The 22,843-nt window shown below is 37.7% G+C and overlaps 1 protein-coding gene across 5 annotated transcripts in view; it reads left to right on the forward strand.

The window, feature by feature from the left end:
• Positions 1-22,843, forward strand: part of DENND5B (DENN domain containing 5B) — a 210,928-nt gene that overhangs the window by 126,476 nt on the left and 61,609 nt on the right. For 4 of the 5 annotated variants that reach the window (XM_064284427.1, XM_064284428.1, XM_064284431.1 and 1 more), the window contains 5 exons: positions 1,238-1,469; positions 6,669-6,819; positions 16,453-16,546; positions 21,106-21,237; positions 22,485-22,637. In XM_064284427.1, coding sequence (XP_064140497.1) covers positions 1,238-1,469; positions 6,669-6,819; positions 16,453-16,546; positions 21,106-21,237; positions 22,485-22,637 — 762 coding nt within the window. The remainder of the gene's footprint in view (positions 1-1,237; positions 1,470-6,668; positions 6,820-16,452; positions 16,547-21,105; positions 21,238-22,484; positions 22,638-22,843) is intronic. The other variant, XM_064284429.1, reaches the window with a different exon arrangement.

The raw sequence follows: 22,843 nt of genomic DNA on the forward strand, positions 1-22,843 counted from the left end.
TTACTAGGAACATTTGTAGGACTATCATATATTAGTCTTGCAAGCCAAATCTTTGCTGACCTTTAAAGATACTGCCCATAGGGGTCTGGATACAAAAAGCCAGGCATTCCACCATGTAAAAAGGGGGAGAGAGCTATTTTTTCCATAAAAAGTAAAATTTATATTTATCTATAAAATGGTTTTTAAAGAGATGAACTCATTTCTTGAGACTACTGTGAGTCTTTGGATTTGTGTAAATACATCTAAACTATAGAGACAATTAAAGTGAGTAAGTGGGTTTTCTGTAAGGAAGTTAAAAAGACCTCCTGATCTTCAAAATGGAAAATAAATATGCTAAGAAGAAGCTGATGAATATTAAGGAGAATAACCTTATATCAGAATTTGTCTTTCCATCTTTTCCCTTTCGGCCACTGCCACACTGGATCTGCTCAAAAGAATGGAAAGCAAAACCAACCCAGCAACTGAAATAGTAATTCACTTCCAAATTTCAGCTAGGACCAAACTGAGATTAGAATTCCTATAACAATGGAAAGAAATGAACACTTTTTATTGCAATTTGCTGAACCATTCCATGCAGTGGACAAGCTGGTAACTAGAAGTGCAGCTTGTTTGTACATGTTTTCTCTAGGCTTCTTGTGGTTTCTCAGGCAGTGCTCCATTTAGTTGTTAAGACGCGCACTACAGTGTCAGCACAGGTCTCGGAAGAGTTTGATCTTGAATTAACATTTATCCATCAATTTCTAACAGAGTTGGGGCTTAGAAAAACATTCAACTGGAAAAAAAAAAGATTTTGCCCATGAGCACAAATGCAGTGCTTCTTTGCTCCAGGTTATTGCTGGTATATATCATCGTATCAGTTAATTGTCTTACTGCCTGTGGTTTGGAGGTACGTTGCATAGGCTGGAATAGAGAGCAGAAGAAATTACACTGGATGATTGACGATCATATAGCAACTTACCTATCATCTTTCATTAATGATGCCCTCTTTTCACATAATAGTCATGAGAATCAGAATGTAGATCCATTTTGAAAAGTACAATCAGTACTGAAGATGTAAGCAACCTAAATGCTATGAATTCATGAGAAAGAAAAAGTGGATTTTTCAATGTCAGGGGTCAGTTTTGTGTTATAAGATTAAAAGATGAAAGAAAATAGCCTTAGCAATAGATAATTTTCAGATCATATAGTATTGAGATGGTCTCTTTGCACTAATAATTTCCTAATTATCTCATTACAGGCTTCCTTTCTATCTGACCAGCCTGAGCCTTATCTACCATTTCTTTCACGCTTCATTGAAACACAGATGTTTGCCACCTTTATTGATAATAAAATTATGTCTCAGTGGGAAGAGAAAGATCCTTTGCTTCGGGTCTTTGACTCTCGTATTGAGAAGATAAGACTGTATAATGTAAGGGCGCCCACCATGCGGACATCTATATATCAAAAATGCAGCACTTTAAAAGAAGCAGGTACATTTGCATGCCTTTTTAAATTAAAATTCATGATCATTTCTTTGTACACACTGTCGTCCTTATATACTGCAAAATCAGTTTTTAATTTTAGACTTCATGGGTAATCCTGTCAGGGGGTGCTTTCTATAGTTTTGTTTCCTTCTGTGTCTGTAGTTAATGTCCATCCCATTCCTACTTGGCTTTCCTCTTCTTAATTTAAAAAAATCAGTTGCCATAGAATCGACTCCAACTCATGGCAAAGCCATGTATATCAGGGTGGAACTGTACTCCATAGGGTTTTCAATGGCTGGTTTGGGGGGAAGTAAGTAGGTCTCCAGGCCTTTCTTTCAAGGTACCTCTGGGTGGACTCGAATCCAGCATTTCAGGTACCAGCTGGGTGCATTAACCGTTTGCACCACCCAGGATATGATCTCCATTAGTTTGAAGAGGAAAAAATAATAAGTTGAATGGAGTATAACTAGAAAGTTGTCTTATTCTCTTTATCACCTTAATGAAAAAAAATGGTAATTTCTATCATGTTGCCTTGTTACATCTCAACTCTTTTCTCTTTATCCAAGAAAAGGTAAGTATTAATTTTAAATAGTAGGTCTGAGATGCTGCTTAATTTATATAACTGATAGTAGCAGACACAAATAATATATTTGTATTAGTGGTGCCATTAATTATGATAGCTTCTTAAACCCCTGGGTTCTTCTTTTCAAATTAAAGGTTCTGCAATCCTGACACCAGTTTTTCCCTGTCAGACAATTATATGAGTCTTTACAAGTCTTGTCTGACAGTTGTAATAAACCAAAAAGACCAAACTCGTTGCCATCGAGTCACTTGTGACTCGTAGTGACCCTACAGGACCGGGTAGAACTGCCCCATAGAGTTCCAGGGAGCGCCTGGTGGATTTGAACTGCTGACCTTTTGGTTAGCAGCCGTAGCTCTTAACCACTATGCCAGCAGAATTTCTGACAGTTGTAATATAGACCCTTAAATAAGTAATCATATTAATATTCAACATTTACTCTAAACGAGCAGCTCCTGTCTGGAGGCGAGATGAGAAGGCACAAAGTTACAAGAGCTGGTTGAATGGACACAGGAAGCCCCGGGTGGAAAGGGGGAGTGTGCTGTCACATTATAAGGATTGCAGCTAGGTTCACATAACAATATGTGTATACATTTTTTATGAGAAATTAACTTGAGCTGTAAATTTTGACCTAAACCACAATAAATGAAAAAAAATTCAGCATTTACTGAGTGCCAGACACTATGTCAAGTGTTTTACACGTATTTTAACATTAGATCTTAACAACAATTGGGTATAGGTACACTTAACTTTTGTTTTGTTTTATTACTATCCCTGAGAGTTTACGTAACTTGTCTACAGTTGGATAGCTAGTGATTAGTAGGGTCATGATTTGAACCTGCGGTCTGATTCCAGCTCCTGAAGCCTTAACACCATGTTAGCTTCTCGTTCAATAAGGAAACGTGTAAAATGTATCAATCCACAGAATTTTACAAATTTATTCCTAGCTCTTAACCTTTTCGTTGCTGAGTACACTGATATCTATCACCTGATCCCTTCTTTTATTTTCTTTCTCTTCAAATGTAGGAGCTTCCTGAGAGCAGTTCTTCCTCTGGAGAAAAGGCAGGCAACAAATGTGGAGCGTCTTTGTTCCAACTGTGTTGCTGGCTTGAATTTCCCACTTTACTTAAATAGATCAAAGCCACAGGAGTGATGAGGCTGTAGTTTAAGCATATTTAAGGAAAGAAATATGTAAATGAGGTCTTGTATGTAGCCTTGGAAATCTCTGATAACTCTAAAGCTTTGTCTTGTTCCTGTATTCCCACGTATAAGGGTCTGTCCTTGGAGCCCCGTCAAGAAGTGGCAGTTACCTGTGTTTCTGTAAGTTTTAGGGAGTTGAATGAATGAAAGTGGCTGTGACTGTTCAAAGAATAGTATGACTTCCAGTGCTTTAATAGCCGTGTAAGTAGTATAATGCCTTCTTGAGCAAATTTCACTTCTCCTTCCCTGACAGAATTTAAAATGGAGCTAAACACTGATTTCTTTATGTATGTGCCTCCAGAAAACCTTTCCAGTTAAAATGGATTTTCTTTCAGCCTCTCAGAGTTTGGTACTCCCACTGTCATCACAGAAATTATGTAATACTGTTTTGACAGTATACCACGTAGGTTTCACATATGAAAATGAGATCGCGCTACCCGGGAACTTAATTTATCAAAGACTTTTTTTTTTTTTTTAAAGTAAAAAGAGGTAACTGGCTGTGACTCTCATTAATGACCAAAATTAACTTCAAAAAAATTGGGATTTGGTGTTGACATTGGATTTTTATTGTGTGTGTGTGTGTGTGTGTTTTTGTTGTTGTTGCTTTGTTTTCTTTCATTTTGCCTGTGACCAAAAAGCATTTGGTTTGCAGGTGAACTCTTAGGCAGCGGCTATCTGCTGTTGATACTGTGGTACCAGAACCTTACGAATTCTATCCAGAAAGACAAGTCGATAGTAATTCAGAGTTCCTTTTTTCTTACAAATCACAGCAAATAAATATTGACACAAACCCTTACAATCTAGCAGTAGGTCCCTCACTTCTCAAAGCAAGTATTTAATAATTTCTGAATGTCCATTATTCGCTGGTAGTATAACTGAAAAGTAATGCTACATTAAGCTTCCTGTGGCGGTTTTAAACGTAAACCCTAGAGTAATTCATTGTGAATCATGTTTTTTTTTTTCCTTGTTGTTTTTAAAAAGCTTTCCAACCTAAGGGGAAAAACTCAATATCAGATGAATTTTTGTCATTTTTAATCCAACAGAAAAACCACAGCTCTTTTCTTTTTTTGAGTGGTGAAGACAGAGGCACTCATTGACAGGAAATTTTGTAGTATTTCATGGAACATAAAATTAGCAGGGACTTCAGAGAATTCTGTATCATGAATCCAGACATTATTTTGCCTAAACCATCTGTTAATTATGTCTTTAAAATATTAGGTAACATAGAGAGTATAGATAGGATTATAGAGAGCCGGGGGCATCTGTTGAAAATTTTAAAATCTGCCATCATTTCACATTAAAACATGGCATCCTTTTGGCCAGCAGTGAACATATGGACTATGCTTCAAGAAAGGTTACACATTAAAATATAATGGAATTGAAGAAGTTTTCAGATTAATTCGTATGGGTTATAAAGAGAAATTAGGGAAAATACTTGCATTAAACACAGACAACTAACTTTGGAAAAACACAGACAGGTAGGTTAGATGAAGCATTAATGAGTAAAAAGATAAGAGGGAAGAATGTTGTGGACAGATACACCATTCCTGGGGGGGGCGGGGGAAGGTTTTTGGAAGTAAGTATGGGTAGTTACCAGAATGAATCTATTGGTATTGAAAAAGGACAAAATAAACTGATTCAATGAAATATTTATGTTGTTATTATTGTTAGCTGCTGTCGAGTTAGCCCCTGACTTGGGGCAGCCCCGTGCACAGTGAAGTGAAACACTGCTCAGTCCTGTACCATCCCCATGATAAGTTGCGGATTGGACCATTGTACTCCATAGGGTTTTTGTTGGCTGATTTTCAGAAGTAGATCACCAGGCCTTTCTTCCTAGTCCATCTTAGCCTGGAAGCTTCACTGAAACCTGTTCAGCATCACGTTGTTGTTATTGTTGTATGCCGTCAAGTCACATTCCTACTCACAGTGACCCTGTGAGAGTTCAGCATCATGACAACATGCAAACCTCTACTGACAGAAGTGTGGTGTCTGTGTGAGGCACAGTGGTTGGCAGTTGAACCCAGGTCTCCCACATGGAATACAAGAATTCTACCACTGAACCGCCAATGCTCCTTTTGATATATTTATAGAAATACATTTTAACTTCTCTGAATTTTCAAGATTAGCATTTCCCACAGTGTGTTTTGTTTATCACACAACCATCGTTACTGCTTGTTCTCCCTTTTAGTAATCTCTAGGCAAAGGACTGAAGACCTAATCTTCTGAAATATTTATTTCCTATTGAAAAGTCAGCTGATAAAAACATTCAAGATAAGTTTTTTTTTTTTTTCTTTTTTATCAGAGAAATAGTTAACTGTTTCATGGGCCTTTGAGACATCCTCCAACATTCCTAATTTTAAGTGGTTTTAAAATAGAAATGTTGAGCAATTCCTATCTTTTAGCTGTAACCTGTTTTATTCTTTAAAAGGCCAGCTTCTTATTCTCTGGGCATTGTCTGCTTATTTTATCTTCCTCTGAAGTACCCCTCTTGATCTAATAGACACTCCTAAGTGACTCCTACTAATGAGAATGTGACTGTTGCTAATAGTGAAATAATACACTTCACACAGTTTTTTATTTTTATAAATGGGGAAGCGTGAATATTTAATGGGTCTTTGCACAAAGAAATAATAAGTCTACTGTGCTTGTTTCTTCTTTCCCTTTACATTGTCATTCAGCTCATTGAAAGTATTTTGGTTTGCCATCATTTTCTTTAATGTTGTACTTAGAACCTTTTTTTTTTTTTTTTTATTGTGCTTTAAGTGAAAGTTTACAAATCAAGTCAGCCTCTCATACAAAAACTTATATACACTTTGCTATGTACTCCTGGTTGCTTTCCACCAATGAGACAGCATACTCCTTCTCTCCACCATGTATTTCCGTGTCCATACAGCCAGCCTCTGACCCCCTCTGCCTTCACTTCTCCCCTCCAGACAGGAGCTGCTCACATAGTCTCATGTGTCTACTTGGTCCAAGAGGCTCACTCCTCTCCAGTACCATTTTCTATCTTATAGTCCAGCCCAATCCTGTCTGAGAGTTGGCTTTGGGAGTAGGCTAACAGAAGATCTGGGGACCATGACCTCTGGGGTCCTTCTAGTCTCAGTCAGACCATTAAGTCTGGTCTTTTTACAAGAATTTGAGGTCTGCATCCCACTGTTCTCCTGCTCCTTCAAGGATTCTAGAACCATATTTTTTTTTTTATGGGAAACTGTTTCAATACTAAATTATAGGTTTTTCAACGAAGGTAGAAAATAATATGAAAATTAATCATTCATTATAAAATTAACCATTTTATGTTTACATTATGCTGATTTTTTATTTCAGAAAGATTGAGTTCCCAGTAGGTGCATGAGCGGAGGAAGCATTATTTTTTAAGGCTTAGCTGATGAAATGTCTCTAATAATTTGTTATAAATTTAATTTTAGCCCAATCAATTGAGCAGCGACTGATGAAAATGGATCACACAGCAATCCACCCACATCTGCTTGATATGAAAATTGGTCAAGGCAAATATGAGCGAGGGTTCTTTCCAAAGTTACAGTCCGATGTCTTGGCAACAGGACCAACCAATAACAAGTAAGCGTGTTCTTCTCTTGAATAGTTGCTCAAAGGAAAGAATGAGGAGTGGAATGTTCTTTAACTCCAATAGAGCAACAGTGCTTAGCTACTAAACAATCTATCGATTACTCTTTTTAAAAACCAAATTAATCCATTTGAAATGTGGGTTGACATTCTGTGAGTATTCCACTTTTAATTCTGTTATGTAGCATAATGAAAAGGCTAGAGATTTTAATAGCCTTTTTTTCCTTAGTAATGTGCACAATAGCCACACTTTAAATGACTCTGTTTAAATATAAATTAATCCTTTCTAACGGGAGTTTTAAAAAGTAAACTTTTACCATCTTTGCACTTACTATCAAGTGTAAAAAGTTATAAAATAAATAAAAATAAGCCCTATCATTCTTGATGGTAGACGATGCCACTCAGAAACTGTCTGAATATGGTTAGAATTGAAAACAGAGTTCTTTGCTTTTAGGGGGATTCTTGATTTGGGGTAATGCAAGTGTTTTATTAACAAGCAAATAATAAAAAAAAAAATGGTGTATAAGAAAGGAAGCAAAGGAGGATATTACTGGAAAATATGGTAAGTTGGAAAGAAAAAGCTTTGCCTTGGAAATCAGCAGTTCTGGAATTTAATTCATTCTTAACCGTTAAGCCTTGGACAAGTTGGAGCCACTTGCCTATTTTCTGACCTGAATATAAACTTTAACCTGATACAACATCTACTGTTTCCTTTTTAAGGAGACTCAGAAAAGAAAAGTGAAAAGGAGCCAGGCATTGACAAAGAAATGGAATAGAAGACTGAAATAAGAGACTGAGTACACAAAATGAAACGGGTACTTAGCCACCCGAATTTTGAGAACCCAAGTAGAGAATAATCAGTAAAGAGAATAAGGAAAAGTAGAATTTTGCCTTTTGACCTAAATCAGTAAATAATCGGAAGGTGCTTGAAAGTATGTTTGTCCCTCCCGCTGATCTGAACCTATATGGTTACAGAATCTTGTCATGATTCTACTGGTAAAGGAAAAGGCAAACATAGTAACTTATCTTTATAATATGTGATGGTAACACCTGTTTTCCCCTCATTACTTTGTGATCTTAAAGGCTTGAATTTTGTAATAAACACTGTGCTAAGCTAGGTATTGTGGTATTCAGGATCTCTTGGGATTGCATGTATATGCAGTAATATTTGTGTATCCTTGTGTTCAAGTTTGTACTGTTAATGTCATATTTTTAATGACCTGAATGGAGTGAAAACCTTGCCCTTTTCCTAGATTACTGGGTGAAGATGTTTGTTTACATATGTTTCTGGAATGTGTCAGAATTATTGATTTATTTAGGTCCAAATGTGAGAAAATTGTAGTAATAGCAGACACATCAAAGGAAAAAAAAATGATGTCTGTGAATTAAGGGAAACACAGTACTGTATACATTGCAGTTTCTTTTCCTTTTAGTCTTTTATTTATAATTTTAAATCTCCGCCCCCTTACAGGTCTCAGTCAAAATACCTGGAAATTTTCACCACTGGTTTATTTAAAGTAATTACTACCTTGCTTCTAGCTCTTTTTTCCTGCTTTCAGCATACCTTTACCTCCAGTGGAGGCTTCTCTGTGCCAGGAGAGGGGTAGTTATAGAGGTAATGGTACTGATAATAATAACTGACGTTATTAAGCAGGCTTTGTGTTAGCTTCTCTGCTGTGTGCATTAAGTGAATTGTCTCATTAATCTTTCCTACAAGCATATCCATATATATATATGTAAAACCTGTATTGTCATTCACCTGTTTTGTAAATGAGGTTCAGCAACTTGCACCAAGATCACATAGCTAGAAAGTAGTGAAAGCAGAATTCAAAACTACGTCTACTGATTCAGTGGCCCAAACTCTTATTACACTAAATATACTGCACTATTATCTATTACACTAAATATACATTGAACATAGGGCAGTTTGGCAATAGTCTTTCACACCAATCTAATGAGATCCTTCCACAATGAAAGAGCCCTCAGATGTCTCACCTCTGCCTTAAACAAGGCTCTGTTAAGAGAGGTCTCAAAGGTAGGGTAGTATTTTGGGAAGCAAGATACTGTCTTAGGAGCCATCTTCCCTCCTGAAGCAAAGGTTGAGATCAAATGGCCTAACCCTGAAGGTAATGCTATTGTTGTGTGCTGCTGGAAGTCAGAGCCTTGGTGCATGACAGAGCTGAGGTTAGAACCCATGTCTCTTTACTCCTATACCATATTTTTTTTATGGTGTCTCATTCACAAAGACTCTTTGGAGGTCTGAAAATTTTTCGGTACCAGTACCCTTTTAAATACTTGGGAAAGGAACACTGTAGAGTAAGAATTGTGGATTAAAAAAAAAAAGCCTTATTTGGTTGAACTCTTTTATTTAAGTAGGCTGTCTCAACTATAACAAAGAGAGTACATGGAGGATGAGTCACAAGAAAGGGGAAAGAGTTGTGGGACAGAAGAAATTGTCCCATCTTGTAGGTAATGCAAGTGTTTGTATTGACTCTTGGGGATGAAGGCTGTTAGAAAAACTTTAATATGCTGCTTGCAAGGCAGAAGCAAGTAGCTAATAACTGAAATTTTTACCTTAAGTACCTTAACTAATTTGCATGCTTTAACCCTTGGGTGAAGAGCTGTCCCTGCTTTTATAAACAGTGAACGTAAAAATGTGCTAAGAGATGTTGACCATTGTGAGGGTTCAGAGTTTTGAGGTTATGGTGCTACTAGATCCAACATTCTGTTTTTCAGAAATGGATAAGATTTTTCCATCAGAACAGATTATTCATCAATTTGTTCATTTTTTTATGTATATAAAATATGTTAGTTGTTAGTCACATTGATGTAAGCTACTAATTTTAATAATTTTTATTCCCTTTTGAAAGCATACATTGCTCATTCATTCATTTGGCAAAGATTTATGGAACTCCTGTTATATTCCAAGGCACTGTACTATATTGCTAGGCACTGGGAGTTTAACAATAAACAAAACAATAAAAACCCTGCTTTCAAGTGCAAGAAAACAAACAACAAATATGTAAAAGAAGTAGTATGTCAGATAGTGAGAAGTTAGAGACATAAATAAGGCAGAGACTGGAAGTAGGGAGTGCTTATTGTTGTTTTTAGTTGCCGTCAAGTCGATGCCTACTGGTGACAACCCCATGTGTGCAAAGCAGTACTGCTGGGGCCTTTCAGAAGCAGGTTGCCAGGCCTGTCTTCCGATGTCCCAGAGGGTAGGTTCAAACCTCCAACCTTTTGGCTAGTAGTCAAGGGGTTAACCGTTTGCACCACCTAGGGACTCCTAGGGAGTGCTTAGGAAGGATTTCAGTAGGAAAATCTTTAAGGCATATTATCTTGCTTTTAACCTTGTATAAAATCTCAAGGTTTCCCATTTCCACACTGAGCCTCAAGTATTACATTTTCACATAGATTATAGTCTGAAAGAGAAAAGATCTCCAAACTGATTGCAGGGTAAAGGGGTTTATAACCAACCATGGTAGTCAGCCTGTGTAAATGGTTGGTCAACTGTAGAGAATTTAATATGCTGCTTACAAAGGAGAAAAAAATAAGCAATCTTTAGTATTTCAGCAACTTTGATCATCTTTGGTAAAATTATGTTTTGTTAATGAGGTTTAATAAGGAAAGAATAAATTAATTTTGTAACAAGACCAGCAATGTGTGGACTTCATAGTAATTTTCTAAAGCAGGTGCTCATTTCCCTGTTTTGAAAATGAAATTAAATAGGGCATTTTGTCCCATGGAGTGTATGGTAAGAAGCTAGTTATATTATGTAAGTTAATCTTTGTCTTTTTCTTTTCCCTAAAACCTTTTCCACTTCTACCTGCCAAGGAAAATGTTCTGCCATTTATATTCTATTCTTTCACTTTGTTTATTATGTTAGTTTATTAACTGATGTTTATAGTCTACTTCATATGTTTATTGTTTATTTGGACTGCCCTACTCAGTAATTTTTTTTAATCCGTTTTGCAGTCTTACACTGACCTTTTTTGCTATAGGGCTGTTTCTTAGGTCTCCATGTCAAAGATCTATACATAGGTCTTTGCAAGCTTTGTTTGTTCTTTATGTTCTCCTTTATTTATTATATGTAAGTTTACCAGCAGGAGTTTATATTTCGTTTCAGTCTTAATGTTTTTTTTTTCTGGATCCTCCTTTTCAGTCCCCCCAATTCGGTTTGTATTCATTTTGCAGTCTTAAGTTGATACTTTGCTATAGGGACATTTTCAAGAATTCTACTTCAAAAATCTACAGCTAGATTTTTGTACATTTTTTTTCTTGATAAAAATCTGTTTTTTTTTTAAAGCTCTTTTAAACAGGGATTATCTTCCTCAGTTCCATTTTTGCCGTATTTCATGTACCACTAAATAGCAGACTAAAATGAGACGGTTCAGAAGCCTGAGACCAAAGGCATGTATAACTTATTTTAAAAGTAACAAAAGAAGCAGAGTTCTCATTTTGTTTTTTGTAAACTGGGTGCTTCATAAAAAATAAGGTAATAAATCATTATCAGTAATGTAATATGACTTTTCCCAAATGGTAAGAATACAGATTTATTTTTAAAATTATGCTTAGCTCTGTTTTGTCATGGATATACTCAGTAAATACTAGAATACCCTTACTAGTTACCCATTGCCATCATGTCAGTTCCGACTCATAGTCCAACGAATACATAGATCGTGGGGATGATAGGTCAAGAGCTAAGAGGTTTTTTAAAATAATTTGATTTAAAATTATATATGCTCATTAGAAAACTTAGAATATTGGGAAGTGATGGGGTAAATTTTTTAAAAAAAAAGTTTTTTTTTTTTTCCCCATAATCCCGTCATCATGAGATGTTAACGTTTGGCATTATGCTCTTCCATCACCGGGCTCTTTGTCTGTGTGCACATGTGGGCATGCATCCACATTTTCCTTTTTTACAAAATTAGAATATTATTCATACAATGTTGTCTCTTACTTTTTTGTTCAGTGTTATGTTAGCACTCTCCGTATTATTAATGTTCTTAGAAATTTGATTTTTTAAATGACTGTGCTATTTTATTGTAAGGCATCTCCTACTATTGATTGTTTAGTTGTTTTGAGTACACTTCCTTGATCCTAAGTCACTCTTAAGGAGCTCTTTGGTGGTAAAAGTGGTTGAAGCACCTGGCTGCTAACCCAAAGGTCGACGGTTTGAACCCACCAGCCACTCCACGGGTGAAAGATGCTTCTGTAAAGATTACAGCCTTGGAAACCCTATGAGACAGTTCTACTTTATCCTGTAGGGTCACCTGTGAGTTGAAATCAACTCGACGGCAGTAAGCTTGGATTTTTTTGTATGTTTCTTTAGGTCACTATTGGTTGTAAGATATGCTATTAACTCAAAAGCATTTTGGAAAAATTATACATTGAATATGCATATGGATTAAAAGATGAATCCCACAACTGAATGCCTCAAAGGCCAGAGTATCAGGGACGGGGTCTGGGGACCATGGTTTCAGGGGACATCTAGGTCAATTGGCATAACAAAGTGTATTAAGAAAATGTTCTGCATCCCACTCTGATGAGTGGCGTCTGGGGTCTTAAACGCTAGCAAGCAGCCATCTGAGCAAAGGAGAATGAAGAATACCAAAGATATAAGGTAAATATGAGCCCAAGAGACAGGGCCATATAAACCAGAGACTGCATTAGCCTGAGACCAAAAGAACTACATGGTGCCCAGCTACCACTGACGACTGCCCTGACAGGAAACACAACAGAGAGTTCCTGGTGGAGCAGGAGAACAAGGGGATGCAGACCTCAAATTCTTGTAAAAAGAGCAGACTTAATGGTCTGACTGAGACTAGAGGGACCCCAGAGGTCATGGTCCTTGGACCCTCTGTTTCCCCAAGACTGGAACCATCCCCAAAGCCAACTCTTGAGACAGGGATTGGACTGGACTATAAGACAAAATGATACTGACGAGGAGTGAGCTTCTTGGCTCAAGTAGACACGAGACTGTGGGCAGCTACTGCCTGGAGGCGAGATGAGAAGGCAGAGGGGGACAGGAGCTGGTTGAATGGACACAGGGAATACAGGGTGGAGAGGGGAAGTGTGCTGTTTCGTTAGGGGGAGAGCAGCTAGGAGTACATAGCAAGGTGTGTATAAGTTTTTGTATGAGAGACAGACTTGATTTGTAAACTTAAAGCACAATAAATAAAAATAAAGATGTATCGCAATTTCAGGAACATTTAAATATCAAAATGTGAGTCTTAGATAAAGAAAATACAGCATTTGCTATTGCGTGTATGTTGTTGTGAACGTCTGTAACATAAATATTTTAGATCAGCTAATGTTTTTTTTTTAATGCCCTAACCTTGCCTCCTAATTCCTACCCTCTGCCTAAGTGATGGATACATGTAGACACCGTCATCTTCTCATCTCAAATAATAAAATATATCAGTCACAGTTCAAAGCTATTTCTTCCACCTGTATCCCTGACCAGTTCTCTCTTGCTTTATTCAGTCTGCTCCATTAGTCACCCCTTTTCCTGTATCTCCTGTTTTTCTCTCAGTTGAATATTTTTCTTAAGTTTACAAGCATGCTGGTCACCTTCTTCAGCCTCTGTTGATTATGATTGAATCTCTACCCTTCTCATGTAAAAAAAAAGAAAACTTGAGATGTAAGTCCTTTACTTGCTTACCTCTGGATCTTCAGTTCACCTCACAGCAGCTTCTCCCCTTGACAGTCTCTTAATGAAGTCATAGATATCCCAACTGCCAAATCCAATGATTATTATTCAGCTTTTGGCTTACTCAAACTCTGCCACATTTATTACTGCTGATCGCTTTTTCTGTCTTAAAACTTCAGCTATTTTCAACTGCCTCAGTATTTACAATGGGATAAACTTTCTTATCTTTGAGCTGTTGTCTATGAAGTTTTCTCCTTCATCTTTCAGATAGCTTAGATGCCACTTCCGTGGTCCTTCTGAATCTAAATTAGCTATTCCCCTATACTCTCCAATTATAGTACTTATCACAGAGTATTTATGACAGAAGTAAAATAAAGAAAAGGTTAAGGATGGTGATAGCTGGGTAATTTGAGTTTTATACACTAATCTGGAGCTTGCAGGTAGCTAGGGTAACCACAAAAAGATCTTTGACTGACAGAAACATCGTAAGCACTTGGGGCAGATCTTTGGGTCTAGAGTACCTTAGAAGGAGCCCATGTGGTACAATGGTTAAGTGCTGAGCTGCTAACCAAAAGGTTGGCAGGTCAAACCCACCCAGCCACTCTGTGGAAGGAAGACTTGATGATCTGCTTCTGTAAACATTACAATCAAACAAACCTGTGGCACAGTTGTGCTCTTTCACATGGGGTCACCATGAATCAGAATTGACATCGACTGGACAGCACCCAATAACAATAGGGTTCCTTAACTAATTTTTGAACCATTATTACCTAAAAACAAAGGTAATGAGTTTGAGTATTAGACCTAGAAGACAACTTAGGTGAAAACAATTTGGTAGTAAAGAAAACTTAAAAGTAGGACTGGTTTTGTTATTTAAAAAACAGAATGGAAGTCAACAGAACCTGGGCAATTAGAAGTGGTGTGAGTTAAGGTCAAAGACAAGCAAAGGCCTGGTTGTTTAACATTTAAGTCATTGAAAAGAGTGTGGATTTTATTTTAAATTCATTTTTTTTCTGCATATTTTTGTATTGGATTTATATCATAACCATTTTTTAGAACAGCTGATAAATACAGGTCGGTATTCCACAGAAACACAATAAACATAATCATAAAATTTTAGGGCCAAAGGTAATTGTCGTGGTCATATAGTCCAACTCTTTTAGTTTATAGTTGAAGACTCATTCTTACTTGTTTGAATCTTAGGCCCAGAAAGTTATTCATTTAAAAAGTTGTTGTTGTTAGGGGCTATTGAGTCGCTTCCAACTCATAGCAACCCCGTGTACCACAGAACAAAAAACTGCCCAGTCCTGCACCATCCTCACAGTCATTACAATTGAGCGCGTTACTGTAGCCACTGTGTCAATCCATCCCACTGAGAGTCTTCCTCTTTTTCGCTGACCCTCTGCTTTATCGAGCATGATGTCCTTCTCCAGGGACTGATCTCTCCTGATAATATGACCAACGTATGTGAGACGCAGTCTCACCATCCTCGCTTCTAAGGAGCATTCTGGGTGTAGTTCTTCCAAGACAGATTTGTTCGTTCATTTGGCAGTCCATGGTATGTTCAATATTCTTCGCCAACACCACAATTCAAAGGTGTCAGTTCTTCTTCCGTCTTCTTATTCATCATCCATCTTTCACACGCATGTGATGCGATTGAAAACACTGTGGTTTGGATCAGGCGCACCTTAGTCTTCAAGGTGACATCTTTGCTTTTCAACACTTTAAAGAGGTCTTTTGCAGCAGATTAGCCTAATGCGATGCATCTTTTGATTTCTTGACTGTTGCTTCCACGGGTGTTGATTGTGGATCTGAGTAAAATGAAATCCTTGACAATTTCAATCTTTTCTCCTTTTATCATGATGTTGCTTATTGGTCCAATTGTGAGGATTTTCATTTTCTTTATGTTGAGGTGTAGTCCATACTGAAGGCTGTGGTCTTTAATCTTCATCAGTAAGTGCTTCAAGTCCTCTTCACTTTCAGCAAGCAAGGCAGTGTCATCTGCATAACGCAGGTTGTTAATGAGTATTCCTCCAATCCCGATGGTGCATTCTTTGCATATAATCCAGCTTCTTGAATTTATTTGCTCAGCATACAGATTGAATAGGTATGGTGAAAGGATAACCCTGATGGACACTTTTCCTGGCTTTAAACCACTCAGTATCTCCTTGTTCTGTTCAAACAACTGCCTCTTGATCTATGTGTAGGTTCCTCATGAGCACAAGTGTTCTGAAATTCCCATTACAAGTTGAGAGCTTCATAAATTTCATTTGTTCTTTTAGAACAGTGTTGTTGTCACATGCTGTCAAGTCTGCTGTACTCATAGAATAGAGTAGAACTGCCCCATAGGGTTTTCTAGGCCGAAATATTTACAGGAGCAGATTGCCAGTTCTCATGCAGAGTTGCTCGTAGGTCTGAACCTCCAGTCTTTTGGTTAGCAGCTGAGCATTTAACCATTGAGCAACCAGGGCTCCTGTTTTGACATGAAGGGGAATATTTGCGAAATCCGTAAGTATAGAATTACTTAATTCTAGCCTTGTAAGCTTACAGATTTTGAGAATATTCTCCTTCGTGTTAAAAAAATGTATATTCACCCATAATGTTTACCTTGAGCAAGTCAAGACATCCTTATTGTATATCTAATATAATCAAGGACTAACTCGATTAAGACCTGACAAAAGTGTATGGATACTGTACATATTTTTAACCTCAATTTTTTAAATTTATTGATGTGATGGTTGCACAACTCTGTGAATATACTAAAAATCATTGAATCGTGTACTCTGAGTGGGTAAATATGTGAATTATAGCTTAATAAAGCTGTTACATATAAAAGGAACAGAACAAAAACATTGAAAAGTTGGTACTGTCAGTCCTTTGTGCTGAACGGGTCATTCTTTCTGTTTTCAAGACAGTGACCACATTTTGTTTGTCTGTTTTAACCTACACCTTCTTGGATATGGTTGGTTTTTCAGTCGCTGGGTAAGTCGGAGTGCCACCACACAGCGCAGGAAAGAACGCCTTCGCCAGCATTCCGAGCACATTGGACTAGACAACGACTTGAGGGAGGTATGTGGGCTGCCTTGCTGGGATGCCATGATGCCAGGAGCCCTGAACTAGGCTTACTTAGCACAACAGGCATTCTGCCATTGTGTAGGTTCCTTCACGGTCTTCTATAAAACAGCTCAGTTATATTTTAAAATATGAATCCTTTTTTACTGACAGCAGAAAACACTATTTTTCAATTTTTGTAATTCCAATACATCTAAAACAGGTCTTTCTGTTTACCACACCAAGTTTCAGATAAATTTTTGGTCGACATGTAATTTAAGCATTTACATCAACCGATTTAGGTAATTTATTATGTTTAAATTATGCTTGAAACTTATGAATGTCTGTGCTTCTTGTAAAGATTCATTTGCTGTGCTTTGTCCTTGACTTTCTGATACCACATTTAAAATTGTTTTTAAAAACTATTTTTAAGTTAAGATCCTTATGCTTTATTTGTACTGTTTGAAAATAAAACCATAATTACACATTTGAATAATTATAACTGTTTTGATTATTTGTGGTCAAAAGAAAAATGCAATCAGAAGATGTGTTAACTATTTTCTAAACTCAAATGTGTAGAAATAAAGCAGAAAACATCATTCCAAACATATGTTGTCTTTCATTAATGTATTCATACATTTATATGATTTTAAACGTTTCTTAAAAACTGAAGCATAACCTGTTTAGTGCTTTTCTTTGTACTACTGTATTCTCTTCTCCTCCTTTCTGCTGTAACTTTATCATATGCATGCTTTTTTGCTTGTCTCTTTCTCCCTGTCCTTTTTTTTTGCTTTTCTGTCATTGGCACGTCTCCATCCTCTTAGCCTTCCGGGGAACTTTTGGTCTGTCAGAACTCCATGGCATTCTGGGAGTGGGATCAGGGTCTACCTCCTCCTGCACGACTTCCTAAAAAATCCTTCTCTGAGTGCTGCCTGGTATGTTCTTTGCCTGAAAGTGCTTTGCCAGATGTTCCCGAATCCTGTCTTTGGTGTTACTTGAATTTTACACATGCGTGAGTGCACGTAGCTCTAGAATGTCCCACATCACCTTGTGACGTGAACTCTCAGCCTCTCCGTAACTACACTTCAGCTTGTGTCTGGTACCTGTTTGTGGTGGTGTGTGCTAATATAAGTTGTAAAGAAAAAGCATTTTGAAGAAGAGATTTGTCTTCAAATAACTTTTCTCTTGCTGGATTTTATCTCTGCAACATTTTGATTTACCCTTCTTCTTAGTCTGTGTTTTCTGTGGTCAGAAAATCTAGTCATCAACCATAGAATCTTAGTGCTAAGAGAAACCATAGCAGTCATCTTGTTCAACTTGACATAATGTAAATAAAGCTCAAGAGACTTGGCCAAATTTAAACAGACATACAAGGGCAGAGCTGGACTTAGCGCAAGTATTCCTGCTTTCCAGACCAGTGGTCTTCTCACTCACCCTACATACCAGGTTGCACTAAACAGCTATTCACTCTAGGGCCAGAATAACTTAGGACTGTTGCTTGTACTTTTTTTCATTAAGACATATTAGCTTAGGTTTATTTAACTTTGTAATGATTTTCTCTTCGTAAGTCAGCCCCAGTTAAAGGAATAGGATGTTACGAGAAAATTTGTGGAGAGCCTGGTATTAAAGAGCAGTTAGTCAGGTATATATTGAGCAAGAGGATATATTTCTTGCAGTTTATTGCTTTTGGCTTTGACAAAAATGAAGAAGAGCATAGGACAAATCTCATAAGAAACCTGGGGTTACTTCTCTCTGTAGAAAAATGGACTTTATTAAAAAAATAGCCCTTGTGAAAGGTTTCTCATCTCCATTTTTCATCTTAAAATATACCTTTCCCTCCATCTGCCCCAAAGCAATCACGTTTTTATCCCCCCTTGTTTACCTTGAAGGCATTGCTCTGTTTTTGCAGTGCGCGGAGGCAGCCTCAGCTGTTGCTTTGTGGAAGGGCCTTGGGCTACCCCTGTATCCTTTCTGTGCGCATCCGTGGAATGTTACTGGTTCTGTGGCTCCAGCAGGCATGCTTAGAAGGAGACTCTGGACAGGGCATTGCACCTGTGTATACTGGGTGCTCGATAAATATGGTCACTAAAAGGGCAACCTCAGTCTAGCTTGTTTTCATTTATGAAATAGAACATAAACTTTAAACATGCCTTAATTTTTAATCTAGTTACTGACTTTTAAGGATCTAATTATGCATGTATTTCAGAAAAAAAGAGAAATACTAGAGGCTTCTTCCCAACCTCTTGCCTGACCATGCCCCTCTCTCTTTTTCTTCTAGCCAATGTATTTCTTCCTAAGCCAAGTTTGATACTTAGCTCTTCTTAAGATTTGAGTCTTATAGTGGTTCTCCCTGGATTCTCTCTCTGCACAAGGTCAAAAGATAGAGGAGTTGAGGCAGGAAGAGGATGGAACCTTTTTAAACATTTAACAGTTAACATTTATTTTTACCAACCTTTTATCTCTGATTGGTAATTTTCTAAAACATTAGTATAACCTGTAAATATTATAGTTCTCGTATAGAGAACCAAAAAACCAAACCCACTGCCGTTGAGTCGATTCCAACTTACAGCAACCCTATAGAACAAAGTAGAACTGCCCCATAGGTTTTCCAAGGTGAATTTGAACTGCCAACCTTTTGGTTAGCAGCGTGACTCTAAACTACTACACCAGCAGGGTTTCCCTTTCTCATATAGAGGCCCTGCTTTATATCTCAAGTTGATTTTTCTGACTGTTTACATTTCCTGCTTTTATTTACCTGAGAACTAATGTTCAGAATGTTACTATAGACCTTGTTACTTTTAATTTCCCTAGTGGCAATAGTCTTTCGTTCCAAATTTTCCCTTCTTTTCTTGACCCCCTAAAAATGCTTTGAATCAGAAGAAAGTATACACATGTACCATAGAAACTAAATGCTTACAGAGTCCATTTGGTTTTTAAACCTGTCCTTAGAAATGATTGAACTGAAAAGGAGACAGAAATTTTGCTAATCTTGCCTTTCATCAGGAGAGTTGGGAAGTAGCAGGTAAAACTGATCAGTTGAGTCCCTAATGAATGAAAAATTTTGTGTTATTTGTACCACATTTAGAAGATTGCTTTTCTTTCAAAAGCAAAACCTATTTAATGCACAAACTACCTTTTATTTAAAGAACACAAACGATTTTACACATCTCTTATAATAACCAAATTCTCCCTTTAAGATAGTAAGAAACTTCACATATATGCTGGTGGGAGGGTGTGCTCGCTTGCAATCTCTCTTTCTTTCCCTCACCAAACTGCTAGTTTCAGTATACAATTTAGAGCAGTTTTGTCTCTAAATATAAAGAGCCCTGGAGGTACAAATGGTTAAGCACTCAGCTGCTAATCGCAAGGTTGGTTTTTCGAACCCACCTAGCAGCTCTGTGAGAGAAACACCTGGTGATCTGCTCCCGTAAATATTACAGTCTAGGAAATCTTGTGGGGGCAATTCTGCTGTTACATGGAGTCACTACGAGTTGGAATCGATTTGACAGCACCCAACAACAATAACAACAGTCTCTAAATATGGTCTTAAGGTACTGTTTGGAGATTCTGCCCTGTGGTCCTGATGCAAACACAAGGTTATCTAGGTGAGTTTTTACAGGTAGCATAGAAAGAAGTAGAATGAAGAGAGAGCACATGCCCTGAACTAATCACAGGTGCTAATTTTTTTTTCCCCTGGAAATTTGCTAACCAAAGATCAAGAGTGTTGGACTGGGTTTCTGTAGTCCCCTCAGAGCTACTACCTACTCTGAAAGTAACACCGTGATTCCACTTTCTCTTGATCATGGAACAAAGCAAGGGAGGTATGTTTTGTTTATATCACAAAAAGAAGAGGCCTCCTGCATTTGGAGCACGTCGTGATTTTCAGATCTTACAGCCTTTTTTTGTGAAGTAGGTAGGCATATTTTATGCCCATTTTATAAATAAGCCACAAGGCACAAAGGTTAGTTGATATACTTAAGATCATAAAATTAGCTGTAACCAGATTCTGGAGCTACTGGTTTTACTGTTATAGCTTGAATAGCGTAAAAGGTTGAATTGGAGAGCACTGCCCTAGAGGCTAAAAGTACCTTGAGTCTCTCAATCTGTGGGAAGAGGAGTGGCAGAAACCCGTGATCTGAGTTTCTGCAAAACCTTCGGTTTCTGGGTTTCTGCAAAACCTTGTACTTGTAATCCAGACACCTAAATTTTTTCATCCCACCCACAGTCCAAACTAATCACAAACTTGGGTATTGCTAATTGAAGACTAAAACCAGATGAAACTGTGTTTGAATGTTAACTGTAAATCTATCACATACATTTAAAACAGTTGTACTCTATCTCCTTTTGAATGAGTTCTAACTTGATGGGGTTTTTGTAACCCTCATATTCACAGAGTTTAACAGGTTGAGGGGAGGGAGTGTGCACGTCCTCTGCCTCTTGGTGCATTAAACCTTTAATTGTTGCACTATACACTTAAACGGCTTTTTTTTGCGTCTTGTTCCTGTGCTTGTTTGTGTAAGGTTAAGTTGCTGAGAATATCTGGTATTTATACATTAAAAATGCTCTTTAATTTTTAGAAATATATGCAAGAGGCGCGAAGTTTAGGAAAAAACCTGAGACAACCCAAATTGTCAGACCTCTCTCCTGCAGTGATTGCACAGACCAACTGGAAATTTGTAGAAGGTTTATTAAAAGAATGTAGAATGAAGGTATGTGTTACTGATGTGAGGCAGGGTGCATTCATGTTTACACCGTTGTAGGCTGAGATGAGCAGACTTAACCCATTCGAGCCTGTAGCTTCCCTAGAAGAAAACTTCTATAACAGACCGCACGTACTCCTTACTGAGGCCGTGACTTTCCGTGGGCTCTCCACTGACCACAGAATCAATGACGTGGGAGCCCTGCACCGTTTTTCTTACCGTTACGGACAATGCTTGCCTTCTCTCTAATGTGAGCAGATGTTAAGCTAGTCATAGGCTGTGTCAAGGATGTTGTCATCTTATATGAGAGACAACCGGCTTTTTGTGTGTCTGTTTGTGCACTTATGTGCAGTGCAGCCTTATCTGTGCCCATACATTCAACAACATACAGACAGCCTTATCTGTGTTGTAGGTTTGTGTATATTGCACAGCAGTCTCCTCAGATATCTGTGTTTATTGGAGATGACAAAACTCAAAACATCATTCTAGCCAATAATTTCATTTATTTATCTGACAGTAATTGCTTGAGCACTATCTCTGTGTAGTGAATAAGTGAACTATGTCAACATCAGGATACAATAGTGAATCAGACAAACAGGGTCCCGGCCTAAAGAAACTAAATTCTGTTTCACTTTATATTTTATAAAAGCTGCTAAGACTAATGCAAATTAACTTACTTCAAACTGATTTCCGTTTCCTTTCCACTTTTTTGGTGCATTCTCATGAGTAAAGAGAGAAAAGAGGAAGGAAAAAAAGGCCTGGTTCACTGACAAATTAGAAAACTCCCCCCAAATTAAGACCTGTCCATTTTGTTGTGGTTTTGCCTAAGTGCAATTGGAACTAAGCCCAAATATCTTTATCAAGATGCGGAGGGCAGTGGGAAGGCAGAGTTGTGTTGGCCAGATGGGGTTCCAGATTCTGATAGCACTTTTTTTTATGTCTGGTATAATTCCCCAACAACAGTCAAGTTAGTAATCTAAATTTTATTGTACCTAGCATTTTTCAACATGGGGATGATTTACAAATATTATTCTCTGTTTAGTGATCCCCTGTTTCTCTCACAACATAGTGAAAACATAAATGATCTTACTCCAGTTAGTTGACTACAGAGATTAAGACACTTTTCCCAGGGTGATTAAAAATCTGCAATTAGAAGTACAATGACAAGAGCCCGGGTCTCCTAATCCAGCAATTGACATGTTGGTTTTTGGTTTCACTGCTGGGGTAACGCTTGTGACCACACGTGATGTTTTCAGACAAAACGCATGTTGGTGGAGAAGATGGGACATGAAGCAGTGGAACTGGGCCACGGAGAAGCAAACATAACTGGCTTGGAGGAGAACACCTTAATCGCCAGCCTCTGTGACCTACTGGAAAGAATATGGAGCCACGGCTTGCAGATCAAGCAGGTAACAGTCTTAAGAGGCCCTGGTGACAAGGCCAGTTAGGAGCCCTGTAGACAAACATAACAAGGGAAAAAGGATATTAAAAAGATATAAAAATTAAAGGTATGTTTCTTAGTCACAGGATGACCAGAAATGTGCTACAGGCATTTTAATTCCAGAAAAAGAAAATACAGCCTGTGACCAGGAGGTGGTTTGAGGATCTTTCCTGG

The sequence above is a fragment of the Loxodonta africana genome, chromosome 4 (assembly GCF_030014295.1).
Source record: "Loxodonta africana isolate mLoxAfr1 chromosome 4, mLoxAfr1.hap2, whole genome shotgun sequence".
Classification (NCBI taxonomy): Eukaryota; Metazoa; Chordata; class Mammalia; order Proboscidea; family Elephantidae; genus Loxodonta; species Loxodonta africana.